This window comes from Anabas testudineus, chromosome 4 (genome assembly GCF_900324465.2).
Source record: "Anabas testudineus chromosome 4, fAnaTes1.2, whole genome shotgun sequence".
Taxonomy (NCBI): Eukaryota; Metazoa; Chordata; class Actinopteri; order Anabantiformes; family Anabantidae; genus Anabas; species Anabas testudineus.
Window position 1 is genome coordinate 6,727,766 of NC_046613.1, and position 26,543 is coordinate 6,754,308.

The 26,543-nt window shown below is 43.1% G+C and overlaps 1 protein-coding gene across 3 annotated transcripts in view; it reads right to left on the reverse strand.

Moving 5' to 3' along the window:
- The window catches only part of lnx1 (ligand of numb-protein X 1), a 32,185-nt gene extending 5,935 nt beyond the window's left edge, over window positions 1–26,250 (reverse strand). Inside the window, exons 1-7 of one of the 3 annotated variants that reach the window (XM_026345834.1) lie at window positions 25,959–26,250; window positions 21,821–22,335; window positions 5,837–6,084; window positions 3,983–4,138; window positions 1,771–1,979; window positions 1,265–1,681; window positions 1–135 (exon numbers count right to left, since the gene is read on the reverse strand). In XM_026345834.1, coding sequence (XP_026201619.1) covers window positions 1–135; window positions 1,265–1,681; window positions 1,771–1,979; window positions 3,983–4,138; window positions 5,837–6,084; window positions 21,821–22,275 — 1,620 coding nt within the window. In that variant the 5' untranslated portion in view covers window positions 22,276–22,335; window positions 25,959–26,250. Of the gene's footprint in view, window positions 136–1,264; window positions 1,682–1,770; window positions 1,980–3,982; window positions 4,139–5,830; window positions 6,085–16,648; window positions 16,797–21,820; window positions 22,336–25,958 lie in introns of those variants that run through there. The other 2 variants (XM_026345833.1, XM_026345835.1) reach the window with 2 other exon arrangements.
- Window positions 26,251–26,543: the final 293 nt, after the last annotated feature.

Genomic DNA, 26,543 nt, shown 5'->3' on the forward strand with positions numbered 1-26,543 from the left:
CAGCAAGGTTTGCTCTATATCCACTGGGGAATAGGGTGGGGGACCATCCATGCCCCATGGAGCTTCTTGCAGGATGTCTGGGGCAGGCAGGCATATCTGACGAGACACTATGAAGTGGACATGCTCCTCGCTTGCCTAGGGAACAAACGTTTAGACATGAGTTGAAAATGGTACCGATAGTTCTTTTTGAAGCAATATTAAATGCAGGGCTACTATATTAATTCATACAAAAATGAGAAAATAAGCTTAACATTGCTAAACAGAATTTGGTTTGTGAACCACTATAAACTATAATTCTGAAACAATAAATCTGGCTAGGTATTACTGTAGGTAAATGTGAAAATATGTTGTTTGAGGGGATTGAGACAATTAAGGTCACATCTCTCAAAACCATGCTCAGTCATAGTTCACTGTAACATAATATCAACGTGTTTTGCATTTCAAAGTCCTACTGCTGAACTGCCAGTCCAGCTACTGTAATGTGGTTCACACATTCACAATTATTGGTGTAATATACACACTGACTGCCTGCCTGCTTCCATCTCCCCCTTGTCTAATTCCTTTGAGATTTACCCTGGTCTCTGTAGCAACACAGTACTGACTCCTGAATCAGCCAGTCCAAGCTATTATTGCAATAATTGGACTAATTTAATTTCTTCCCTGCCGGTTCTCAATTTCTGACTGAAAGTGCCTGCTCTGAGAGGCCATGTTGGCTCCACAGAGACCTACAAAAGCCAGACAGACTGCTCAGACAGGAACTCTGGGCCCAGAGACCTCGCACAGTCATCCGTAAACATGCTGCAATTACCCGCCATTAACCACAGACACTCTACCATTGACTGGCATCAACCAGAAACCAGAGGCCACTGCATGGCCTGGTCCATCAGGGAATCACAACAGTTAAATACTATTAACTGCAGTGAGTGCAGACACAACAGAACAGCACAACACAATTAGCCTGAATCACAACGATTATCTCTAATACCTCAGGGACCTGAGGTAAGAAAAGAACACAGTTGTTTATGGTCTGTAGGAACATGTGGAACTCTGAACTTTCTACAACATGCTAAGATCTACCTCAGTTTATTTAAATTAACCTGTAGCTTCTTAGCTTTACGTGGGTATGCAACATTTCTAGGTTGCTGCATTTTTAGTAGGCTTTTAAATGGCCTTTGTTGCCGGAAGCGCAGCTGCCACCGATACCAGGGGCGCTTGGTTTTAACAGGTTAATGAATTGAGTGTCCATAAAGTTCTGCTGACTAACCTGGATAAGCAGAGCAGCATGTTCTGGTGCACCGTAACGTAAATCATGCCCATTGATGGCCAACACACGGTCGCCAACACACAGCTGTCCATCGCGTGCTGCCAGGCCTCCCTCCAGCAGGTGAAATATATAGACTCCATGCTCCTCTGGTCGCCTCACTAGCTTAATGCCCAGCTGTTCCTCTGGAGTGCTTTTATTCAGGACCACGTGGATACTGTCATCCCTCATGGGATGGGGCAGGCCGTGAGATAGGTGGCCCCCAGCATCAAGGCCGTACCCATGTGGGTGGGCATGTGAATGTGAGCGGTAGCGATGACGCTGTTCTCTGAGCAAGGTTAACCGGAGGAGTTGACAGGGCTGTTTGAGGGTTGCCACTGCATAGCAGTGGGGAACATTGCTGATGTCAATTCCATTTACCTGAGAGGGCAGCAGAGATGGAAATGAAGTTAGAACTGTGATTACATCTTATTGACATGAGATTCTGGTGAAAGTGTTTTCCATGATACCTTCAGGATCATGTCCCCAGGCAGTAAGCGTCCATCTCGAGCAATGACACCTTCTCTGTAGATGTCCTGGATGAAAATGCGAACCAATGGGGTCTCATTGCCTCCAACAATGCTGATAGCCAGTGGTTCTGAGGGATCCACCCGTGTGATTTTAATACTGGTAACTTCACCATCTGGGATCAGGTGATGGAGCTGAGGAAGCGCAAGGACTAAGGGAGAAGATTGAGAAGAAGGGGTAGAGTGAGTATCATTCTACTGTATTGTACAATGACAAAAAAAAAAAAACAAAAAACAAAGAGATGTAGCCAAAGAAAACAGAAGAAGAAAAGGGATAAAGAGAGCGTTGCAGAGTGGAAGAGAAACACATCGTGGGAGAGAGAGTGGTAGACTGTGGTAGAGAGGTTCAGCAGTGGAACCAGCTGTCTCTACTCCCTCAGGTTACTAAAACAAACTTGAACAAGCCAAGAGGGAAAATGTACTTGGCTGATTATCCTGACCAATGTTTGTATCATTAGTCACATCCATCTGTAACAAGTATGCTTGGGAAAACCCTCGATTTCAAATTTCCACAAAGTTATTACTTGGGTGTGGATGTAAGAAAAATGAGCAGGACTTGGGTAAACTTCTGCACTGAGACAATCTGACATCAAAAAAGAGTGTATTTTCTAGTTTTTCTTGAAACAAGCAAAGGAAATCTTTTGAATTTTGCATACTCAACCAATATACAGTATTTTGCCAAAAGCAGGAATTTATTTCTGCAAAATAACTAATTTCTATGTATACAACTCTTATTGTAAACCTGACATTTTATTATGCGAGCTCTCCTAATGCCCAGTGGTGACACATGGATCATGTGGAAGTGGGTGGGGATATTTTGGCAAACAGCCTCGGCCAGAAAATATGTATTTCTTGTCTTATTTCCTTTATAAAATATCCATTATGAAAAATATCTGTCACTTTTCTTCAGTGGACCGCTCTCCCCTGTGTCTCAAGCTCTGAAGCCTTAGTGCACCGTCTTCCTATCCATTCCAAAGTCAACATTTTGTCTTCATAGAATTGATTGCTTAAAGGGTGGAGAGCGTTTTAAAATTGAAACCTGCAGTTAAAATGTAAGCCTTCCTTCTTTTCATCATACCCCAAATCAGCTTGTATATTTAACCCCTCATTTTGAAAGTGTTACTTATCATTTTTAATAATTTTCGCTCACTCCCTCATCCATCCATGGGGACATTGCTATACCTTTATTTGACCTTATCTTTATTTTTTCCAATATCTACTCTTCCCTCCAATCAGTGCATATGGATGTATCTCCTCTTGATTCACCATCGTCTTTGCCTATCTACTCCTCTCGAGCAGCAATGGCAATGAATATTTAATCTATTCACTCAGCCTCCTCAGTGAAGACCTCAGAGAATAATCTAGTCCCAGTTCATTTGTCATCCTTCATTCTTATGTAATACCACATTCCTTCTCCTCTGCCCATCACACTGCAGTTCAACTTTCTACATTATGCTCTCCTGTTGTTGGCTGTATTTTCTCCACTTTAGTGTCACATGGGCTGGGCTAACATATTAAATTACAGTACATTTTTCTCTACTACATAACATCTTATGTATATACTGTGACAGGCACACTGCTCTCCCTGGGGACTACTCCATCAACCTGGTGCAAGCCTGTTGACACTGACTATATTGGAGCGCTAATGAGAGGAGAGGGGGCCCTTGAGGAGAAGGAGGTATAGAAGGAAAAGACTGGAAGGAGGAGAGTGATAGAAGGAGAGAAGAACAGGTGGAGAAATGAGAGAGGACGTCATCAGCTTTGTCTCCAGTGACCTCTCACATCCCAACAGTGACCACAGTGCCTCAGGCTACGATTCTCCCTCCTGATCTGTTTTTAGTGATGCACCGGTAGACTTATGCAACCTGCAGCTGAATTATTAATAAAACATATGCTACTGTAACACTCCAAAGCCCTGTCACCAGCCTTGTAAAGCTGAGGGAACATCACAAACACATACATTTAAAAACACACGCATACACTGAGCCTTCTGTCTGGAAACCTCTTCAGGGAATGCTTAAATGCAGACACAGCAGTGGTATCATACAGTGAAGACACACACACAACACAAAATGCTCAATGTAAGCATAGAAATATAAACAATTAAAAAAACAAAGAGATTGATATATACAGTACAAGAGACCCTGATCCATACCTTCCTGTGGCAAACTAGAATTCCTGGCGTTGTCTCTCTCCTCGGACGATTCATTGCTCACTGCATTGCCGCTTTTGGTCCTCCGAAGGACACTGAACGCCCGGTTCAACCTCCTGAAGGAGCGGCTCCTCACTGAAGAACGATCAAAGTTTCTGACTGCAAAAGAGATGGGAGAAAAAGAGGCACTTTATAGTTTACCTCACCATCAACATGCCCAGACATGTCTGAAAGCTTCCTTCTTCCAGCCAATCAAATGCCTCCCCAATGCTTTTTTTTAACCTCTGTGTTGGTGTGTGGCTGTAGGTAAAAGCAAGAAGACGAAATACTTGCATGATTCAGGTCCAAATTGAACAGTACATACATCAGACATACATACATGAACAAATACACCCGGTGATAAAGTGGCGGTTTAAATTTAAATTCTAATAAACAAGACGTTATTACTGTAGATTACTTTTCTTGCTTCTGGTTTGATTCCAATCCGATTACTTTTCCCAAGTTGAAAATCATGGGATGCGTATTCGTAAGGTACCATGATCATAACGTGCAGAAACTGATTTGATTTCAAATTGATATATTGCATTTTTATTTGTATCAACATGGCTGATATCAGATTCATTTCAAAAGGTCAGTTTCTGCATCAATGTCAATTATATATTGGATTACTAATATCTACTAATACATACTTAAAAAAATAAAAAACACAGTCCACCTTTAAGGTAAAAGATGACCCAACACACAACTTTGTCATTGCAGTAGTCTTTGTTTTTCCATTCCATACATTGGCTTATTGATCACTTGTGAACAAGTCCAAACAATACTCTTTTTCTGGATGGAATAGTTGTTTTTAACCAGTGACACTTTAGTTAATAAACCCAATCTGTGCTAAGTCATGTTACATGATTGCGTAACTGCAGCAGTGATGTAACACACTGTGGACTCTAGTGACCATGTGCAAAAGAGACCCTTTCAGAGAGACTCTTGACTGGTACTTTGCTCTTCTCAGAAAAAGACAGCGAGGCTACACAAGGCTGCAGTGGGGAGGTAGCAGCCCCAGCCTGGCTGCACAGAGTACAGGGCAGCGTGTCTTTGCAGCACTCCTCCCTCCCTCTGCAGGCCCGGGGAAATGCGAGGGCTCCTGACAGCCACATTATTCTTTAAAAGCGCCAGCCGCTTCTGGAGCTGACAGCTTGTTCAGCAGCAGTGGATCTTGTGGTGGTGGGTGCTCAGTCGGCCGGGCCTAAAGTGCTGGTGCAGCGTCATTTGGTGTCCCCACTTCCTGTATGCTCACGTTAGGAGCTGGGGACAGGAGGCCAGAATGGAACACTCGTGACTGCTTCCTAGTTTCACGTCACCGGGCATTAACACACACTTGCATTTGCTATATTTAACCTACCTCTACATCCATTTCTCCTTGACTGCATAATGTGACTTTCTTTCTGTTTCTTTACTGTTTTCTACAAAGAGAGATTTTATGGATTGGGAAAAAAAAAAAAACAAGGCAGTTGAGGTAATTGGCTAATAGGATTTCTATCAGAGACCATTAGGGAGAACAAAGACTGTATTTGAGGTTGAATGAACGACTGGGATAAATGTCTTGAGAATGCAGGTTCTGCAGGTGCTTCGGTATGTTTGTACATAGATCACTGGCATGTGGCTTTAACTGGGAGACTATGTAACTGTGACTAGAAGGCACTCTATTTTCTATTGATTTTCAATCTGTCATTCTGGCTAAACACACACTCCCTGGAGCTCTCTCTCTCTCTCTCAGCAGAAGACTATAGGGTGACGTCATGCAGGACTGAACATATTGTAGCCACACGCACAAACATCCATTCGCTAACTCACACTCACTCTTCTTGGTGCTGCTGCGGGCAGCCAGGCTGGTCGAACTGCCTGACTGGCTGTTGTCCTCCATGTTCGGGTCGAAGGCAGGGTTGACAAGACCAGGGTCGTCTGACAGGAGGGCCACAGCAGCAGAGGTTGGGCCATCATTGGGTAGTGTGGCGATAGTGAGTTCTGATGTGCTGTCAGTGCATTCCCCCTCCTGCGAGCGTCGCTTCCGGTCTGCTGACAGCCCATAGTGAGAAGCCCCTTTACACCTGCACAGAAGTGTCAAAATGTCTGTGTTACAAACTCAAATTACCATCATTATGGTGAGATTCATTCTTGACAAATGAAAAGATGACACTGATGGTCTGAGATGGCATGGTCAGATTGTGTAATGAACTACATATTGGAGCAGTCGTGGCAGATCTAAATAGCGTAGTATATCATAGCAGAGTGAAAGTTAACAAATTTGTGTAAGCAGCTAATGAAAAGGTCACATTCTTAAGACTAATGTGAGCAGAATTTCGATGTCTCCTGCATCCTGGAACGTTCTGCACGCTGGCTGCTGTCTTCTACTTTGGGTCTGCCACACACCTCTTATCTGACCTTAACAGCCTGTACTATAAACCACAACAACAAATGTATTGGCAAGATACATTTCCCACTACTTTCACTTAAAATTCACACAGCACCTCTCTGAGACTGTGCCAGAAATGTCATATTTACTCTTAAATAAAGAAAAAGTCTACCAGTTTCTATTGTTTGCAGACCTTTGTGACTGCATCTGTAATCACATGTAGGATGGCTTTTCTCTGCGGCTCTGAATGTGAACATCCTTGACAGATGATTGAATACAAATGTAAGAAATCGCTCTTTCAAGAGGAGAGGGGGTGGGTAACTGACACAGCTTTTGAATATAAAACAGAGGTTGCCTGAATGTTTTTTTTCCACAAAAACAACTCTAATTCCTAAGTTCCAGATGTCTTCTTGCTGTCAAATACACCACAACACATTTAAACAATGTCTCTCTCTCATGCACACATAGACACCTGTGTACTTGCAGTGTACACACACTTACAATGTTAAATTGAGAATGTTTGTATGTGAATTAAAGATATCCCTACAGAGCGGGGTATTGTTGGAGAATTTTCATCCATCTGTAAGCCATAAAAGCCTAAAGCTGACGCTTCAGAGGCAGGAATAATGCTGGCTTGTCTCTCCGACTGTCTCTGTGGAGCTATCAGCACAAACATTAACTGGATTTTAATGAGCTGGATCAAACCCAGGCTCTGCTTCAACAGTAGCCCAGAAAAACAAAAGGAGTGGCCATTCTCCTGTGCTATGAGTTGTAAGATGGGCTGGGTGTAAGGTTTTCAAACCACTAGGTAGGTTTAAATGATTTATTCCAAAAGAAGAACAATTGATGAATGTAAAAGGGAAATTAAAGAGGTTGGCTGAATAGGGCATGCGAGTGAGTGAGGCAAGAGACGGAAGACAATCTCGACCGATGTGGGATTCTGAAGGACACAGACAGAGATGTGAGTAACAGTTCAAAATCTCCCGAGGGGGTAAGAGCAGAATGACTGGAGTGTGTCTTTGCGTTTCACAACTACCAATCTAAAGTGGAGTTGGCAGCCAGTGGGTAAGCAGAGAAGATGGAGGAGGCCAATGGGTGAGCAGGGAGAAAATACTGCAGCAGTCTCTGTAATGATGAAACTATTCCACAGCAAACGAAGGAGGGAGTGGGGCACAAGTATAACAGTAAGGCCAGTCTTTCCTGTAGTTGGTGTATCCTGTCCACTAATCCAAGAGTTTATAATCCAGGTACACTTGCAAGGTCATACACAGAATAGTCAGAAAATCCACCTCAGATGCAAAATCCAAAAAGTACACTCCTCACTGCTTGCAGCAAAACTCCAACCAAAATTCCACTGTAAATTATGAGCCGCAATGTCATGGGGGAGACCGTGTAACTGAAAAGCCTCTAAAAAACCTAAGAACCTCCACAGTCTCAAACTGATGAAGTAGACCACCTCAGAGAACCGGTTCACTAGTGTCGACGGAAGTTCAGATGGAGGTAATCCAGTGATGATGAGAGGGACAGGCAGAGGCTATAGGAGCCTCTTGGTGGATTGTGTCTGTCCACACCAGGAAAGACTGTTCCCAAGGCCACATCCAAAATCCAACATCCAAAGATCCTGTGTCCAAGACCCAGAGGAGCAGTGCAAGACAGGAGATCAGGAACAAAACGTGGGCCAGCAATACAGAAGATCAGGCTTGATAGCAGGCAGGGTTAGGGTTAGGGTTAGGGTTAGTGACCCTAACCAATTATTATTGGTAATAGCAATAAAAAATCTGGCACTGAGTAAGTGAAACAGATCAGGTTAAACACACCAGCGAGCATTTGCATTGAATCAGGAAGCAACCAGGGTAGAATAAACCAAACAGGCCAAAACAGCACTGTGGGGGACACTAAACCAAAATGAAAACTGGGTGAAATAGTAATCTGGAGGTAATCCAGGAAGTTAGGGAGTATGAGTAGCACTGGATCCTACATGGAGGATATTAAGGCAAAAAGAACGGGTTAAGTAAGGGCAAAATTGTGGCCATCAATGCAGAGCCACAAAAGAAAAAAAAATCACCTGCCGACGAGACACATGAGCCGAGGGACTATGTTGGCCCTCTTTGGGCACCACATCTCTAGAAGCAGCATTTTGTCTCAATAAGAGAGCTGTCTGAGTAGGTCATGCACTCTGTCCATATTTCAGAGGGAAAATCATTTCATCCTGCAGATCCTATATCTCACTTGTAGCTACAAGTCACACTCACAGTTAGATACAGTATTACACAAAGCTGAAGTAGCTATTGATCTCACTCTGAGCTCTGTGACAAACACTGCAATAAAGCGCACGTGTCTCTGCATGTGTGTACCTGTGTGTGGGCAGCGCGCCATGGTGAGTTATTCGTCTTCATTCAGTTAGTAAATTGAACGCTATCAAGCATGTCCATGCAGCAACATAGCACTTAACTGAGTGAAGTGGTTGAATAAAGCAATACTTCAATCTCCAGCAGAGGAAAGGGCAGCGCTGCAGTCTGGAGGGGGCAGAAGCTTTCCTCGTGTCACTCACTATCAATTAGGAGAATGAGAGCTTAATGCAACTTGAAAAGTCTACTGGTTCTCACGTCATTGTTGTCACGGTACTGTTGCTCTAATGGAATTAGAAGGGAAGGGATTTCAGATGGCATTGCCATTGTCAGCTGATCAAAACAAAAATGTTTTCATTGGCTATCAGTTGGTCCCATACATACTGGTTACAGTATGTATGGGACTTAACCTGGTGCTTGCATTAACCTCTAAACCAACACACCCTCCTCCGCCAAGCCTTCCCTCTCCCTGCTCTGCTGTGCTCTGCTATGCTGTGCCACGTTCTGCCCAGTGCTGCAAACCTCACTAATCAATCAGAAATAAATTCTGTGATTGGTTAAAAAGACAACCTTTTGCACCTCTTCACATTAAGATACATTCTGTTGCATGCTTATGGTAAATAAATGAATAAATTACATACAGCACCATCTTCAATAGTTAGTTTTACGACCATACAACATTCCTATCAGCTTCAGTTGCATTTTTTGTTTCTAATGTTAGTGTTCACGTTAGCATGCCAGATGGCTAAATGAATGTGATAAACTTAGATAAACTGCTAAACCTCGGCGTCGTAGCATACTATGTGTGTGATGTGACACACTAAATGTGGCATTTACTTCAAAGTACTACCGCCTCAGTGCATCCTCCATGGCTGTGGATTCTCAGTCTGGTGAATATTTCACTCTACTCCAATGTACAGTACAGCCAGATGCCTGAACTCTTGTCTAACCAGAAAAAGAGTCCATCTTTTATTATTCTTATTTCACACCTCTGGGCGTTCCTGTGTAACAATGTTCTTGTTAGCTGTAGTTCCTCCCAGCTGGTGTTACTATCTTCATCTATATATAGATTCACTCCCTATCAGAGCTTTATGTAGCAGCTCTAATTATGCTGTAGTTTCTCACTGAAACATTTGCTTCCTTTTTCATTTACATGCACACACGCACACACATACTTCTGGTCCACACTAACTATATGGAATTGAATACAACATTCCCCTGTTTCACCATGGGTAGTGGAAAATGGAAAACCACAGTCAGTTGAGATGGGCAAATACTGCTGAAAACAGGTTCATTCAGTTACACACAGACCACCCAAAATGTCTGTGCGAGTATTAATGAATGCATACTACACACAGAGTTTGAGTCTGACTGCAGAAGATCTTAAGAGTTTAATTTCTTTAACGAGGACTGTGATTCTAGAGCGCAGATAATGATCATAAAAACCAAAGAAAAAGACATTTGCAGCAGGTGTAAGATGTTTTTGAGTCAAAGAAACAGAAGGGTTATCACAACAAAGTCCCTGAGACAGCAGCACACTACCATTGTTTAGTGTGTGTCTGGTTTATTAAAGGCTTTGTCTCCTGTTAATTAAAATCTCCTTCACCCAGGGGATAAGAGTTGCCTTAAAACCATAGCCATATCTCAGCTGCTTAGACTTTCAATGTCTCAGCTTTAATGTAAAGGCCACGGTGTGTGCTGTCTGAGGTTACAGACAGGGAAGCATGACAGAGACCCCTTGTCTTCCTCACCAGGGTGGTCCTGGAGGTTTGGAGTCAAGGCAAGCGAGCCAATTAACTCTGCACACTGGAGAGGTAGTGCTTACAAAGATACTCACATTTACATTTCCCTGCATATTTCTCCTTGCTTTTTTCTTTCTCTCACAAACAAACCTCTTTCCTCCTTGTTGACAATGATGGAGGTTTGACTGCCTATACATGACTGTGCTTTAATGATAAAGCTTTCGTTTTCAGGGGATGATCACTGAGCTTAGAGGGTGCTCATTAGCACTGCAGTATCCTTGTCTCGGGCAGCACTGTCTCAGTTATCACATCATCTCCCTAAACCATGGGATCTGTGGCGAGATAAAGAGCAAAGACACCAAAACATCCTCATCGCTCCTTCCACCCCTCCCCTTGCCCTTTTTTTTTTTTTTTCCTTCTGTCTTCACGGTGCAATAACAATTACCCGTGATGCTTTCTGCGACATGGTGGTCGTAAAGAAGCGCCCTGGCTGTGACATAAAGAGCCTTGTTCTTGTGATGTGAAATAAACACCAGCTCACAACTCATCAAAGCCTGTGAGATTCTCCAATCCTCTTTAGGGGTGAGTGGATTATCCGTCCTAACCCAAATACTCCCGCTCCCTGACTGCCAGGGACAATCGTGTTGGGCCACACTCTGCACACAGCCCAAATTACCTCAGCTAGGGGGACAATTCCAGGTCAGACAGTCCGGAAAGCGAGATGGATAACACGCTGCAATGCAAATTGTTTGGAATCTAAAGCACTCTTTATGCAAAATCATCTGTGGCAAATTACCCTTTGACCTGTGCCTGAGTGACACAGTTTAAGTGACTGTGCTTAGTTCTGCTCTTCGTTCTCTTCTACCGTCCTCCCTGTTCATCAGAGAGCAGCATCAGGTGCTGTCTTTTTTTCTGATGGGTTCTGACACAGGACTGGATCATGTGATGTATAGAAGGTTTCCTTGTGCGACAAAGAATGTGAGAAAAGCTTAAAAGTGGCGAGAGTGTATTCTTAGAGCACTAATGAATATGGCGATACGCAGACACACTTGGCACAATAATCAGCGCCTTCTTAGTCACTCTGATCTAGTAGTTTTGGAGGGCAGAAATGTCCTCATTCATGCCACATTATGAGCAAAAAAAGCTTTAATGAAAATGTATATTTAAAAAACCTCACAAATTGTTGGAATGGTTAGAAACTCCCTCTGTCCTCTTCTCATCATCTTTCCCAGTGCTCTCATAATAAATCTGGAAATGCACGAATGATTTATGAATCTTAACTTGTCACACCATCTAATGCAACTGACTCAGGGATGATACTCCTGAGAGGAAACTGTCTGGCTATAACAGCTTTTGGCTAACGCACAGCAGACTGAGCAGTCAAGAAAAACAATGCTCTGGGGAAGCACCTGTGGCCCGCAACACACTCACACACAGCGTAGATGAACAAGATGGCTCATGCAGTGTCTGTTAATTGAATGTTGATAAATGCTTGCACATTATTCTTATATTAGATTAATAAATCAATTATTCCTTCCTCATACGCTTAGGTCACATGCCAAACACATAAAGTTTGACTAAGGAAGAATAGACAATGATAGATGGCTATACTTGCAGTATGTATGCATATATATAGCGAGGGGAGAGAGTGACACAAAGACAGGCAGAGTAATCCAGTTAATGATTAACTAGAGGAGTGTTAATCAGAGGATGTGCTGGTGTGTTGATTGGATCCGCCTGCTGCAAGCGGTAATCCCATCTGGTGCATGAGGAGGAGGTGAGAGCGCCGCTAGAGGGGACAGTCTCAGACATTTTTGGCTAAGCTTGTTTCCAAAGACAGATCTGTTAAATTGAAGTAGGAGGCGAGGTTTAGCTGGGTGTGACTTCTTACAGCCTTCGAAAACAATGTGCGGCGAAGCCCACGCGGCACTCGTTGCCGCCGTGGTTGAACAGTGAAGCGGTGGCCCGGCGGGTTTGGCACACGTACTGCATCTGTGTGCATCCAAACCAGCGCCGTGTCAGTCGAGCCAACCTGTTAGAAACAACCCGAACCCTGACTCATGGTTTTTCAGCCAATCGATACATACAGTCATCAGTTGAGGCTGACCCCATGATCAGGCTGGAAAGACAATTATGCAGCATTTATTGTGCCAGTGTCTGCTTTCAACCAAGAAGGCAGTGGCACACTCGTGTACTCAACAGAGAGGAAGAGCACAGGAAGTACTAGAACTGATTTATTCTCTGCTCTCCGGCTGAGCTCAGCTTACTAATACACCTTACGTACATTATGTCCCCCTCAACAGTGGCTGCTTTCCAGCCCTGCAGTGAAATACTATGTGTACATTTCTCTCACTAAAATGCAGACGACTCTAACTGTAATTCCCTCTACGCTACAGTACATGATCATAGAGAATCCCCACTAGACTGCTGTCCCACATTACTCCGCACCTTTTAGCCTACATTTCTCACTCTACGCCACGCTAGCCCTTGGCAGTGTCCTGGTTTCTCTACCTCCACGTGCCACGGTACAACTGCCTGACACATCGCCAGCACTGGTCAACCCAAAGCTCTGGCGCTCAGCAGGGGACTGTTCACGTGAGAGATTAACTCCACACTGCTCTCCTTTCTGCTGTCACTTACACCCTGCTGGCTCCGTGCTCTGCAGGCTGCTCGGATGCAACCCCTCCTACAGATTAGCCTTCTGCAGACAGGAGACTATAGAAAACATACCATGTTAAACACGCCTAGCCTCAAAGACCCTAAACAGCAGCCAGACAACAAACTCAGCCTCAACACACCTCTATTTTCACAATACACCCATCTTTGGTGATGTAGATAAGACTGTAAGGCGCTTAATAAAAATGCATCTGCTCAGATATGAAACTGCACTGCATTGCAAAAACATGTTCAGTAAAAAAACATTTACTATAAAACATACTAGGCTTCTCTGCATGCTGACACTAACACCTGTTCACCTTGCTACCATGCTGTAGTTCCTCTAGAACAGAGACATCTGAGAGGAAGGCTCTGCTGCTGAAGTAAACACTTCGACCTGCTACTCTCTCCATGAATTAATCAATACATGCATAATACATCTGTTCCTTCAGGACTATATTTACATGTGAATTGCGCACACTTCAATTGTACGTAGTCAAAAGTGCGTTTTGGTGTCATGCTTTGTGCACGTTTATGTGAAGTGTATTGTGTAATACGAGAGCAGCGTGTCCTTGACATGTGTTTGCTTTCATATTTGATTGTGTCTGCAGTGCACGCTGTTTAACACTGTTGTTGCTTGTAGACTTTGTCCAGCCAAGCATATAAATACTCCCGTGATGGATCCATTGAATGCTTCATAGTGTAAATCCCATGCAAAAAAAATTAATTAAACAGACGTCACGATATCTCTTGTCGAGTGAGGGTAGGAAGTAGGCCCACTGCCTCTCACTCTTACTGGTTTTCACTCCCCCCCCAGCCTTCTGTGTATTTCTAGACTGTTAGATACAATGAGACATCAAGATCTGCCTCACTACAGAATAGGGATTAATATTTAATCCAAACAAAGTCTAATTAGTGGAACCTGTACCACACTTGGAGCAGCTATGAGGCCAAAGAGGGCACGGCGTGGTGCACTGCCCTTGACTCGAAATGGACCCGGCATAAACAAGTGACTGGTATTGTTCAGACCCAGTGAGTGCATGGCAGGCGGGCTAATCCTGTTAGGATGCATCCATGCTGAAGATGTCCGGAGCACTAGGAGTGCACACAGCTCATGGTGATCAAACACCTCATAGATGAGGGCTGAAAGGATGGAATCTAAGCTAATCATAGTGCGTAATACATCTCAGTACAGGCCAATAAATGAATATAGATTAATCATTAACACTCACAGTGACACACTACAGCACAGCACTGTGATAATCACAGGAGTTTATGTGGACTGGGGGAGGGAATAACCAAGGTCTAATGGTCTGAGTGTGTATGTGTGTTAGGATGTAAAGAGCACAACAACAACAACAACAACACAATCTAGATGCTCTCCTGTGTGCAGAGTGTTGTACATGTATTAGCTGCTGCTGACAAGCTAAAATGGCAGTAACCATATTAAGCACATTTACCATTTACTCGTCCCCTGCCTTGTTGGTTCCATCTCCATCCTGCCTATAACCAATAGAGTCTGTATTGTATACAAGCCTGAGTACGCACATTTACGTCTGAGTAAGACAGAGTGCAGCCGCCCTCAGTTTCCCCGTGCAATATACACTCTGTAGTAATCACATAAATTGAAAGGCATTAGAAACAAAAGAGCCGAGGGACAAAGACGAGTGGCGAGACGGAGCAGGAAAAATAGAGGCAAAGAGAGGCGGCGGTCACACGGGGGGAGCTGGAGGCTGCTCCTGTCAACAGTATGGATAAAGACAAATGGTGTGGCACTGCTCTCCAGCCAGGCAGAAAAACACCACGTCCGCGTTTGTCTGCTCCTGGTTTCTCTCTCTGTCATGTCATAATCAGCAAAAACCTCACTGTCACAAGCACCAAAACACACTCCTACACACACACTCTCCCTGTCTGATTGTCAGTCGTTTTCAGTTTTCAGAATTAACCCACAAACTGTACTGGATGTACTGGATGCCATCATCGTGGCAGTTGTATGCATGGCCAGATTGATGGCAGGAAGTGACCTTAAACCCTTCTGTCACCTCTCATCTCCCCTAACCCCTCTCTTGTCTGTTATACTGCTTGCCTACTTCACGTCCCTCCTTATTGGATGTTTTTCCTCCTCCCATTCTATCACCATAGAATCAAATGCAATAAACTCAGCTACCTTTCCTCTTTCTAGCTTTTCCATGTGCCTACATCGCTCCTCTTTTCCTTTCTCTCCTCTCCCCTTTGGCATCCATTGCCGTCCACTATGGGCTCTTGGTGCTAAAGCCCCGCTCAGTGAAGAGAGTATACAATGAAATGAGGGGATTTGCGAGGTGCTCCATTGTTCCATGTATTCATGCAGTATAATGGGACATTTCCGTTAGGCTGGAGAGAAGAGAGGTAGCCAAGCTCGGGGATCAGAGATCCCTGGCTTCACATGGAGCTGCTGGATATAGTCAACATGAACTCCCACACAGAGAGAGTCTCTGGGCTAATGCAGAACAGAAAACAATTCAGAAGAAGAGGAGCCAAGAACAGAGATAGTGTGACGTGTAGTCACAGTGGAAATCATTGTGAAACTCAGTATACAACTCACTTCTCATACTAAATCTGAGTAAAAGACACTTTTCTCGTTTTTAGTTTTACTGAATATATTTGGATTCAGTCTATTGATTGGGCAAAACAAGCAATGTAAAGCCCCTTTAGGACAAATATTAATCACAGAACTGTCAAGAAAATGTCAAAAATGAAATTAGTCATTAGTTTGAGAGGGATGAGAGAGGGTTGTTTCCATGGTTTCAAAATTCAATAAACAACATTCCCATCTGTGTTAATGTAACACAACTGATAAAAGAATAAATAAAAGGTTTAAAAAGAATTCGCACCAACAGGTGTGGCTTTAAATTTGTCTGTTATTGTATGTACTGATGTCGACTGTGTTTAAGTTTAACTTAATAACTATGAACACATTAAGGATTGTATACTTTATGTTGAAGAGATGTAACACAAATTTATAATGCTGAAGTGAAACTCTTTTTGACACACACACACACACACACACTGTAGTTGCGTCTGTCCATACGCTCAGCTAGAATCAAACAAACGCATATGGTGTTTCAAGGCTAAAGCTGAGTAAATGCGTGTTGACATTTTCCAAAACAGACACACTCACACATGCTGAAGCGAGAGAAGAGAGTGATGCCGTGCTGCAATGCTGCTATCTACTGTAGCATCCGAACTGTCCTGGACAGCAAAAGCCCTACTAGCTCTACTGCAACCCAGTGTCACAGCAGCCACTGGCCACACCACAGAGGCACATTGTGCCCCTTAAAGTGGTGACCACAGTGTAAACACTGGTAACTTTCACATACATATGTATAAATGGAGTGTACGAGCACACAAACAACTAGCTGATGAAAGTGAAAGGACAATAACATATTAAAAGCAGCATGGACTGTCGATGGAGGGTACAGATGGGGTGATGTTGGTGAAAAGGATGCAGGTGGAGGCTGACTGTTGTACTCACAGCTCAGAATAGAGGATGTGCAGGTTGCCCAAATTGTCTGTGTAGTTGGCCGGGCTGAGCCAGGGCAGGACCAGGAGCAACAGAGCCTTCATGGTCAACAGTCGGCTCTTTTCCTTCTTCTATTCTCCCTCTCTTCTCCCTCTTTTTTCTCCCCTCTGCACTCAATCTCTCTCCTCTTTAATTTCCCCCACTTCCCCCTTCTCCTCCTCCACCTCCAATTCTCCAGACCTGGCCGTGCTGACCCCACTCCTTGCCTGCCTTCCTTCTCCAGAGGTGCTCTCAGATCAGAATTAATTTCTCACTTCCTGCCTTTTTCAGCCTCTTTCTATCCCTCTGCTTCCCTCCTCTCTCTACCTCTGCCTGTGTGAGTTTCTTCCACTGCCTCAGGCTGGCTGCCTGGTCATCTCAGCTGCAGAGGCAAACGGGCCAGTTGCCAGAGGTTGAAGACGGAGCGGAGGAAGAAGAAGCATCAGAAGCAGGTGCAGAGTCCCGTTGTGGCACAGGAGGAAGAGTAGAAAGTGCAAGAAGAAGAGGAAGGAGACCCGTGCAAAGGTGGCACATTTGGAATACAATTTGAGATGTGCAGCCCCTTAATCTGCTCTGGGCACTGGTGAGTTGTAAGAGGATTTGCACTCGTATGCATGTGTGTGCGTGTCCGTCTCCCTTGGTGTGAGTGTGTGTGTGTGCGCGCGTGTGTATGTCAGAGAGAACAGCGCAGGCTGTGACTTATACTGCAGCAGAAACCACTAAGGGGGGGAGATGGAGCAGACCAAACAAAGACAGGATAGGGGGGAAGGTACCTGGAGCTGCTCTGATTGGCTCTGTCCTCCTCACACGCGTACACACATGCACAGACTCAGACATATACACACATAAACAACCTCTGCAGTCACCTCCCCCAGGCTGCGCATACGTTAGCCTGAGCAGGAGAGGATAGGGGGAATGGAGAGGATATGTTCCCTCCAAGCCTTCACCCCTCCTCTGCAACGATGGATTGCTCCCTGTGCAGCAGATTGGTCCGATCGCTCAAAAGAAACTGGCTACATGAGTGGAAAAAAAAAAAAAAAAAGACAGAGCATGACCAAAACACACGGGCAAATCAATACACTCTACAGGGATGGAAGCTGGTCAATGTGAGTGACATCAAACAGAAAGACGGGAGGAAAGATGAGAAGAAGGAAGTGAAATAACTCTTTACAGTTTTTTTATATTCATTCAGTTAGTCATCATTCACACGTTCATTCAGTTTCAGAATACACAAAAGCTAAACCTTTGCTGGGAAGTGACTAGAGCAGAGGTGTGTGTTGATGGACTGTGTTAGGTGTTGGTGGAAGCGACCGGCATTGACTTCAAGGTGCAATTTGACTCTGCATACAGAACCTGCTAATTGCAATGAAGTAGTTTGGGGGTTGTACATGGTTTCCTTGCACCCTTTTCTGTCTCTTTCATCTGCCTTCACACTCCCATCCTTCTCTGTCTTTTCCCGTAGTAAACACATGGCAGAAGGGAAAAAAAACAACAACAACAAAAAAAGCTTTGAATATGAAACACTGCAGCACCTTTAATCTATTTTCATTCCATTCTGTCAAATCTCACCCTTCTTCCCTTTGCGGTATTATTTATTTTAGTCAGTTTTATTTATATCAAAATCACGAGTTTTCTCCACACTGTATAATATCCTCCTTTTCCTGACCTTTATATTCAATCTTTTCATTTAACCTCTTTTGTTCCTTTTCTTGTTTTCCCTCCTCTTACCTTTTTTCCCACGCTTATCCAATTTCCATAGCACTGCGCAGTCTGCTACCCTCAAGTAAGACACTTAGCTGGTGTAAATATCCTGTCTGAATGAAGGTAGTGTGGTTACAGACTGCATGTGTCTGTGTGAGTGTGTGTGTGTGCATGCGCCTGAGTGTTAATGCATGCATCCGTGCATACTGAGGCAAGAGTTTTCCTGTGGTATTTGAACAGTGCGCACAGCAACAAGACCACAGGGCACGCAGGAAATGGAAATGTAATTGGATTGTGACAGGATGTAGTTTGTGAACAGAAATCAGTCTGCCCCACAGGAGCCATTTCATACACTCACAAAACAACATCAGAACATACACACATAATCTCACCCCATTATTCCTTCTTCCACCCACAACACCCAGTTCCTCATACTGATGTGAAGGAGTTATTCCAAAAATACAGCAAAGAAAAACAAGTATTATGGGTGTACATCATAGGGCCTATCTGTATCTACATAATACTGAGTAAAGAGGGCCCAGCGTCTGGATATGCTAGCCTGAAAGAAAAGAAGAAATGTTTTTGGAAACATACCTCTGCCTTCAACTACCAATGAATCAGAGGGTGATCTGAGCTACTTTGCTTTACTTCATAACTGCATTATCGATTTAGTTCATTCTAAAAAGCTCTGAGCCATACAAATACTTTCAAAGTAACAATGCTTGGTACTTTTTCTTAATGCAAGAGGAACAAAACCTTGTCTCCCTAAAAGCAGTCGCAAATTTGGTTTAGCTTGTTTGTTTGTGCAGCCACATTTCAATCATCCATCATCTGTTTCCCAAAACGTTAATAACAGAGAATACACCTGCTGCACCTAAAGCCGCCCTGCACAAGGCAGGAAGGACTAAAAAGTGGAGAACAAAAGAGGCTAGCTTAATCCTTTGCAGTGAAGGCTTTCACTTTAAGGTGCCCTGCCCTCCCTAACACAAACAGCAAGGTCACATACAAAAGTGACCAGCACATTTGAAAAACACAGGAAAACAGAAAACAGTAACTCCCGAAAATTCTCCTTTCTTCCCTGGCAATACTATTTACAGAAGCTTTGAAGAACGACTTGTTGGGCTTTGAAAATATAATTCAAAAAGTGCATTTTCTCAAAAAAGAATAAAGAAATTGTTCAAGACAGAACATCAGCAAAATACACTCATGGAACACATGTAGTAAATGAACTGAGACTGAGAGGCATTCAAAACACGGAGAAGAATCATCAGCAGCACATGCACATGTAGCTATATGTAACTTAAAAGAAAAAGACAAAGGAAAATACCTGAGTGGGCGGGAAGCCTCTTTGTGACTCAATGCTGTGCAAGCCCTGACAGGACAAAGTAACAAAGCCTACGAGAAATACCACTGATCAGATTTGTTCTTGATGACAGCAGACGTGCCTAGAATCGCAATTTCTCCATCCAAAGGCCAATAAAGGTCATGGATGATCAGATGAGTATGAAATCAGCTCGGACCAGATGGTGTGGCAGTTTCAGTCATTACAGCTTCTGATCCACTGCCAGGTTCTGGGGTACGGACGAAGACAGTATATTCTGCCATCATCGACAGCGACATACTGGGATGAATGGTGTCACATACATGAAATCTCTGGCCTTGAAACGTACAGAGGAACTGTTTTTTCATGTTGTCCTCATTCCCACGAGACCCATTTTGAGCTTCTACCATATTTTAGATGATCTAAACTGGCAGGTACAGCCCATTTAAGTCTTACTGTTGTGCACCAGGAGCTAACAGCATACAGATGTTGAGAATCATAAAAAGGTTTCTAGGCCTAGAGTGCAAAGCACTGCGCTTAAAAGCATTTTCAAATTATATGCACCTACAAATGTGGCATTAGGTCACACTGTTTTTTTTTTACATGCTACATACTGTTAAAACATGATAATTAAATAAGAATCATGAATACATAAGCAATGAAACATAATTAATGTGGGTGTAAATTAAATGCTGTGGCCGTAAGAGTCACAAAATCATTTGCACTAATTAAATTAACATATACATAATGTGTCTATGCGCCAAACAACACGTGCAGTAACTTCAGTCAGCAGCTTTCAATACCATCACATTACAAGTAACAACAATAATAATAATAATAATACAAATAAACATTTATTCGCAACATTGATTATTTCTGACATCTCTAATGTTATGGATACATTATATTTAGACACAGAATAACTTGGTTTGGGTTAAAAATACTGTTCTGTAATGACATTTGGACTCATGCTTACAATAAAAAACATTTGGTTACATGGTGGCAATAGTTGTTAGCTAAGACTTGGTTGCATCCACCCACACCAACAACCCTTTTCTGTGACCTATCCACTCTAACAGAATCAATCAATCACTGTCCCCATTTGATTCTGTTATGTTGTCCATCATCTGTACTGTCCATTTTACCAACTCAACAATGCTTGACCAACAGTGGTGGCATGCAAAAGAAAAAAACAGTTCATCCCAAGGTGCTTTATACTTTACACCTTTACTCCACTCTATAAAGAGCAGCCACACTCACTAGTTCATGGTAAAATACAGAAATGTTGGAGTGTTGAGTGTTTCAGTGTAACCTTTTCACATTCTTGCACACAGTGGGGCAGAGTCGTCTCTCTGGACGTGACCTCTCACCTCCACAGATAACACCTTCTGTCTATGGGGGCTGAATCCTTCTGGGAGACGGCCTCTGAGCTCCACACCTCATTATAACATTCACACTACATGAGGGTAAAGACTGGCAAACTATGGAGTGAAGCACAGAAAAAGAAGGAAGTAGAAAAGAAGTCGTTAAAGACAAAAAGAAACCAGCATAAATTGGTGTGTACGTGATGGGAGATAAGACGGAGTGAAGGAGCTTTTTTTTTTTTTTTTTTAAGTTTAAGAAGTTTTATGCAACTTGAGTTTTAAAATAAAATGTAAATAGATAGAAAACAGTCTCCTGCCTGTGTGTGATGTGTGGCGAGATGCACTAATTATCCCAGCGGCCTATGGGCTAAGGGAGTGTTAATGAGCATTAATGAAAACAGACCAAGACTGAGAGAGACCAAAGTACTGTCTTTTAATGATATATAAACAGAGGAGCTGGGCCTAGTTTAGATGAAAGCGTGTTTGGAAGAAGAACTCTGCCCTTTGGGACCTGGGTGGAGGGTGGGAAACTTAGACTGTGTGTTTACTGCAGGTCATTGTAGTTTTTTTTTGATCAGATAGCAGAAGTAAGAAACTGAAAATAGAAGCTCAAGTGTTTGCTTACTTATTTAATGAGAGAGCTGATAAGAACTTGGTTTCACTAATGGAAAATGCACAGGTACAGTAAGGTCTGGAAATGCTTCAAGACATAAACAGCTTTTCTGACGGGAGTGTCAGGACGAACTTCTGCCATCCTACCTGATCTTGATGTGGTCTTCTAGATCACCGCGGGACAGTATTTCAGTACAATGGTCAGTGAAGGGGCAAGCCACAGGCAACTTGTCCAGTAGCTTTTGCACCAGCAGGCTGGTCTTCCTGCAGTTCTGCAGCATGAGGGGCGTGCGGCACACGGGGCAGAAGTCGCTCTCCAGAAGGAAACTGGTGAGACACTCCTGGCAGTAGGTATGTCCGCAGGGTGTGTCCAGGGGCCTGACGAGCGGCTGCAGGCAGATGTGACAGACCAGATCGTCATCCACCTCATCTTTGTAGAGGTACTCGTGATTCTCCTCCAGCTGGTGACTGTGACCACATGACTTGCAGAGGTTAGGAGGTGGAGACAACAGCTCAAAGTCTGATGGCGAAAGAGGTGGTGCTGATGCTTCGGCCATCGCCGTGGCACCTTCTAGCTGCGTGAGCTCCTCCGGGATACTCATTTGGACGGTTGCTTTGGCGGTTTCGGCGAGAAGGTCGTGTGCAGCAGCATGTGCAGAGAACTATGTGAAGAAATATATACATAAAGTGTAAGAAAGGCAGCAGCAAATGTTTTCAGACCCTTGACTTTACTTTCTGTAAACATGTATATGTATTGTTTTAGAATTTTATCCAGTGAATGCAGATGGATCAGGGAAGATGTTTCATTGGGTAAGAACAGAGAAATAATTCTCATAGACAACACTTTGTTTAATCTGATTTTTTTAGTTGGGAAATATTGGATGGATTTCTTCTAATCCCCGTAAACAGTGTGAAAAAAAGTTCTCAACAGTTTGTGCTGGACCTGACAGCAGCAGCTCCTCCAAACTTTATTTTTCTCTCGTTTTGGTGATATCCTCCTCTGTCACAGAGAAGAGAGATATGGAGGTGCTCAGATATTTTTCTGGATGCCGGAACATCAATACTACTCGTCTCAGCAGCAACAGTTAGCCACAGATAAGTCACTTACTCACTGTAGTGCACGACAAACACACATCACTGTTAATCCACTGAGGGATGTGACACAATTTCGAACATGCCAACTTTTTTTTATTTTTTTTTTTTTTACTGCTACACAGGTTTACTTTGTGCTCCAAGTTGTGAGCGTGCCAGTGTAAACGTCATATCCAAGCTAGGCAAGCTCTCCGAGCACATGGACACGAACAGATGGTCTCAGTCAGACTCTCGTCACCTTGGCAACAGCCATCTTGTTGGCGTTCCACTCGTTTTGTTTCTGGACCCACTGTTGGGTCTTTGGCTGCTAAAAGAGACACTAGATGTTGTTCAAAAATACTAACAACAAAACTTAAATCCACAAAATACAAATGAAATCTAAGCAGAGTTGTATTTTAATTGAACACAATCCCATTGTCTGGATAGCTAAGAGTAGACTTTGATGTGCTTCTCAATATGCTAATGCGTGGTCCCACGCATGTACGAGTGTAGACAAATCTGACAAGTTGTTGAAACAGTCAGACTCTCTTCATTTCTTTGTAAATAAGTGAGTTGTCACAGGCGTAAAAGCTCAGGGTCTTTTTTTGTGTGTGTGTCTGGGAGGAAGAAGACTAATAAGAAGAGGCAGTCTTAACAAAGATGAACTTTCCCACTGAGAGCTTGCTGTAACACGGCTGATTTATCACACACTGTGGCACCTGCTGTGTCTGGCCTGATCTATGGAGCAGAGCACTTTCATCGCTACATAGGAGAAGATGTGTAGCGAGTCAGAAAGGGAGAAAGAAAAAGCGAATACCTGCCATCGGGAGGCGAAATATGAAAGTTAAAGAAAATCAAAAATGAAGGCGGTTTGATAATAATCTCTCCAGCTCCAGATCTGAAATGGATTACGTACTCTTCTCAAAGTCTGTTCTCTTCTCTCTCCTGGGAAACTTTTCCATTAACATGTATCTTCACACTAACATTAAGACTATAACAGGGAAATAAGTATGTACTTCTGTTTAGTGTGAAACTAAACGGATGACGCCTTTAGCACCCACATACTCACAACCTGGCTGGGAGCTATTAAACACAATAAACAGGGTTTTGGAAAGAAGATCACACAATACATTCCTACAGATTCATGTACCTACATGCAGAACCATGTACATAGACCCACTTGCCGCTACACACCCAGTCGTGCAGACAGGTATATCCAGAGGACACACCCATGCCTGAGGAGTACTCTCTCTCTCTCTCTCTCTCCCTCTCTCTTTCTCTCTCTCTCTCTGGCTCATTACTCATGTTTGAAGTGACAAGATGACAGTGCCACATCATTCCTGTTGGACCACAACTCTCACCCTCCAGAGCCAGAGAGCTGATTGGCTGAACCTGAATCTACATATGCTTGATGTTATCCTACTAAACCTGCAGTTCAATAATGAAATGGGGAGTATGTCTTTACTCTCAGTGTGGCTGCAGAATAATCATCTGAGCCACAGCTTCAGTTCATGAGTTATCACCTGTGCTTTTCACCTATTGACAGCTGGGAGAGTTGTTATTTTTAAGATAACCTATACCGTCTTCCTGCACTTTCTATGTAAATAGAGCACTTGAATTCTTTTGTGATCGTAGAGGACTTAATGAGTTAATAATGGTTTTGCTAAGTAAGCCCCTTTTCTTAGCGACAGAGTGTAAAAAAAAAAAAAAAACAACCCAATGTCAAGAAGCACTCTTTGTCCACACTGAGTTAGCATGTTGCTATGTACATACCCACTCCTTATGTTCAGATGGAAAAAATCAAATCATATCCGTATCAAACAAACACACCCTCAGAGCAAAAGGCCCAGACAGCCAAATCAGATCAAATAAAGAGCATGCATGTGAGCATACCGTTCTGGATAAATTGTAACACAGCGCTGTTTTGCATAACTGCTTCGTTAATCATTGCAGATTTTATTTCATCGGCTCAGGTTACTGTTAATTTATCACCTTATCACCTTCTCACTGTAGTTGTTGCACACGTGGTCTCACACAATGTCAAGATCATGAACTGCGCATGACTTGACAGGGATTTAACAAATGTTATATTAAAACAAATGTAAAGGCAGACACACGATCACAGCTACAAACCAGAGCACAGACCGTGAGTAATCAACAGGAGGTTATTAATGAACAGGTCATCATTAGATCATAAATGAATCTTAAAATAGTCCAGGCGATCAGGATAACCTGCTGACACCAGATTAACGCCAGCTTTCCAAGCAGCTTAATAAATATGGACGCTGACACATGAACGTGAAGCAACCTGGAGTCATAAGCACAACATGTGTTTGTCGAACCTAACACGCACCGATTCCTACGTAGCCTGCTGTGTTTAGACATGTCTCCTGAACACTGTAAATTCCAGTCAGCCATTTTTTTCTATCTATTCAGACATCTCCTTCGTAACAACACACAACAAAACAGAAGCATAGAGCAATATTTCTACATGACAGGGCAAATCATAATGCCTGAAATGCCTGAATGTTGCTAATACCTGGATTACCTGGAGTCTTTATCAGTGTTGAAGTTATCATACCTCAACATGTACTGTAGGCATTTTACTACTTGATAAGGGTAACTGAAGTATAAACTGTAAAAATAGGTTTTTAGCCACATCCATTAAGAACATAACATTACATAAGACAACATAATGTGAATTTATCATATGGGATGTGTAGTAACACTACTACTATTAAATCCTGCCCTCCCAATAACCTCGACATAAGGCTGTGTGTGTATCTTTCTGTATGCCGGTCGCTGTCTGACTTCACTGCAATCTCCATGGTGTATTTGATCCAGACCTGACACTTCAGTGGGGCAGGACAGCTGCGGGCAGATGTGAAGCTCTGCGAAGTGTTACTAATATCAGAACGGTTGACTGGATCAGTACACACTGTACAGAACACCAACACACCAAAAAAAATAAAATAAAAAATCAATGCATACAATGATTATTATAATTCCCTTTGTCTCTGAAGCATATGAAGGGAAGGTACAAACACACTGTGATCCAATGCAAATGAATTCCATGCAAATGCCACAGACTAGCAACAGGCACGGCAGCTACGCTTTACGCTTGACAAAGTTAAACTAAGCATTACAGACAAAGAGCAACCACGATTCGGTTAAAAAACTCAACTTACAACTTGCAGTCGTAAAGTATACTTACTTAACTTCATGAGCGACGTTCACTTTCAGCAGGGCAGTTCACCTGGACAGGTAGAGCCATGCAGAGGGTGTAACATGAAACTTCTCAGAGAGCAGGTGGAGGGGAAGCAGAGTTAAATGACTCAGTAAAGAGGACTTTGTCCCAGTCATGAAGGCTGCCGATTGGCCGCCGGCCTTCAAGTGTGGAAATTTTATCTGGCTGCTGGTCTTTAGGGAATTCTCCAACCCAAAGCAGCGAAGAGTTGCTCTGTGTGAGCTCAGTACCTGCTCACCTCTAACAGGCCAAGGTGATGAGGAAGTGGCAGAGCACAGGGGAGGGGCCAGGGAAAAGGTAAACAAGTGAACTGCCCAAACCTGCTCTGAGAGTTTTGGAGGTTTTCTACAAACTGGTGTGAAGATAGGAAATGAAAGAATGGATGACTGAAAGCAGCTGAGACAATTTTTTCACCAGTAACTTTTTTATATATTAAAATATCTCACAAAACAGAACAAGCACTTACTGTAAAGCTAAAAGTTCTGACAGGACCCCTTCTGTTATGCAATAAAAATCTAATAATCCACAAAACATTTTATTTACATGATTGAG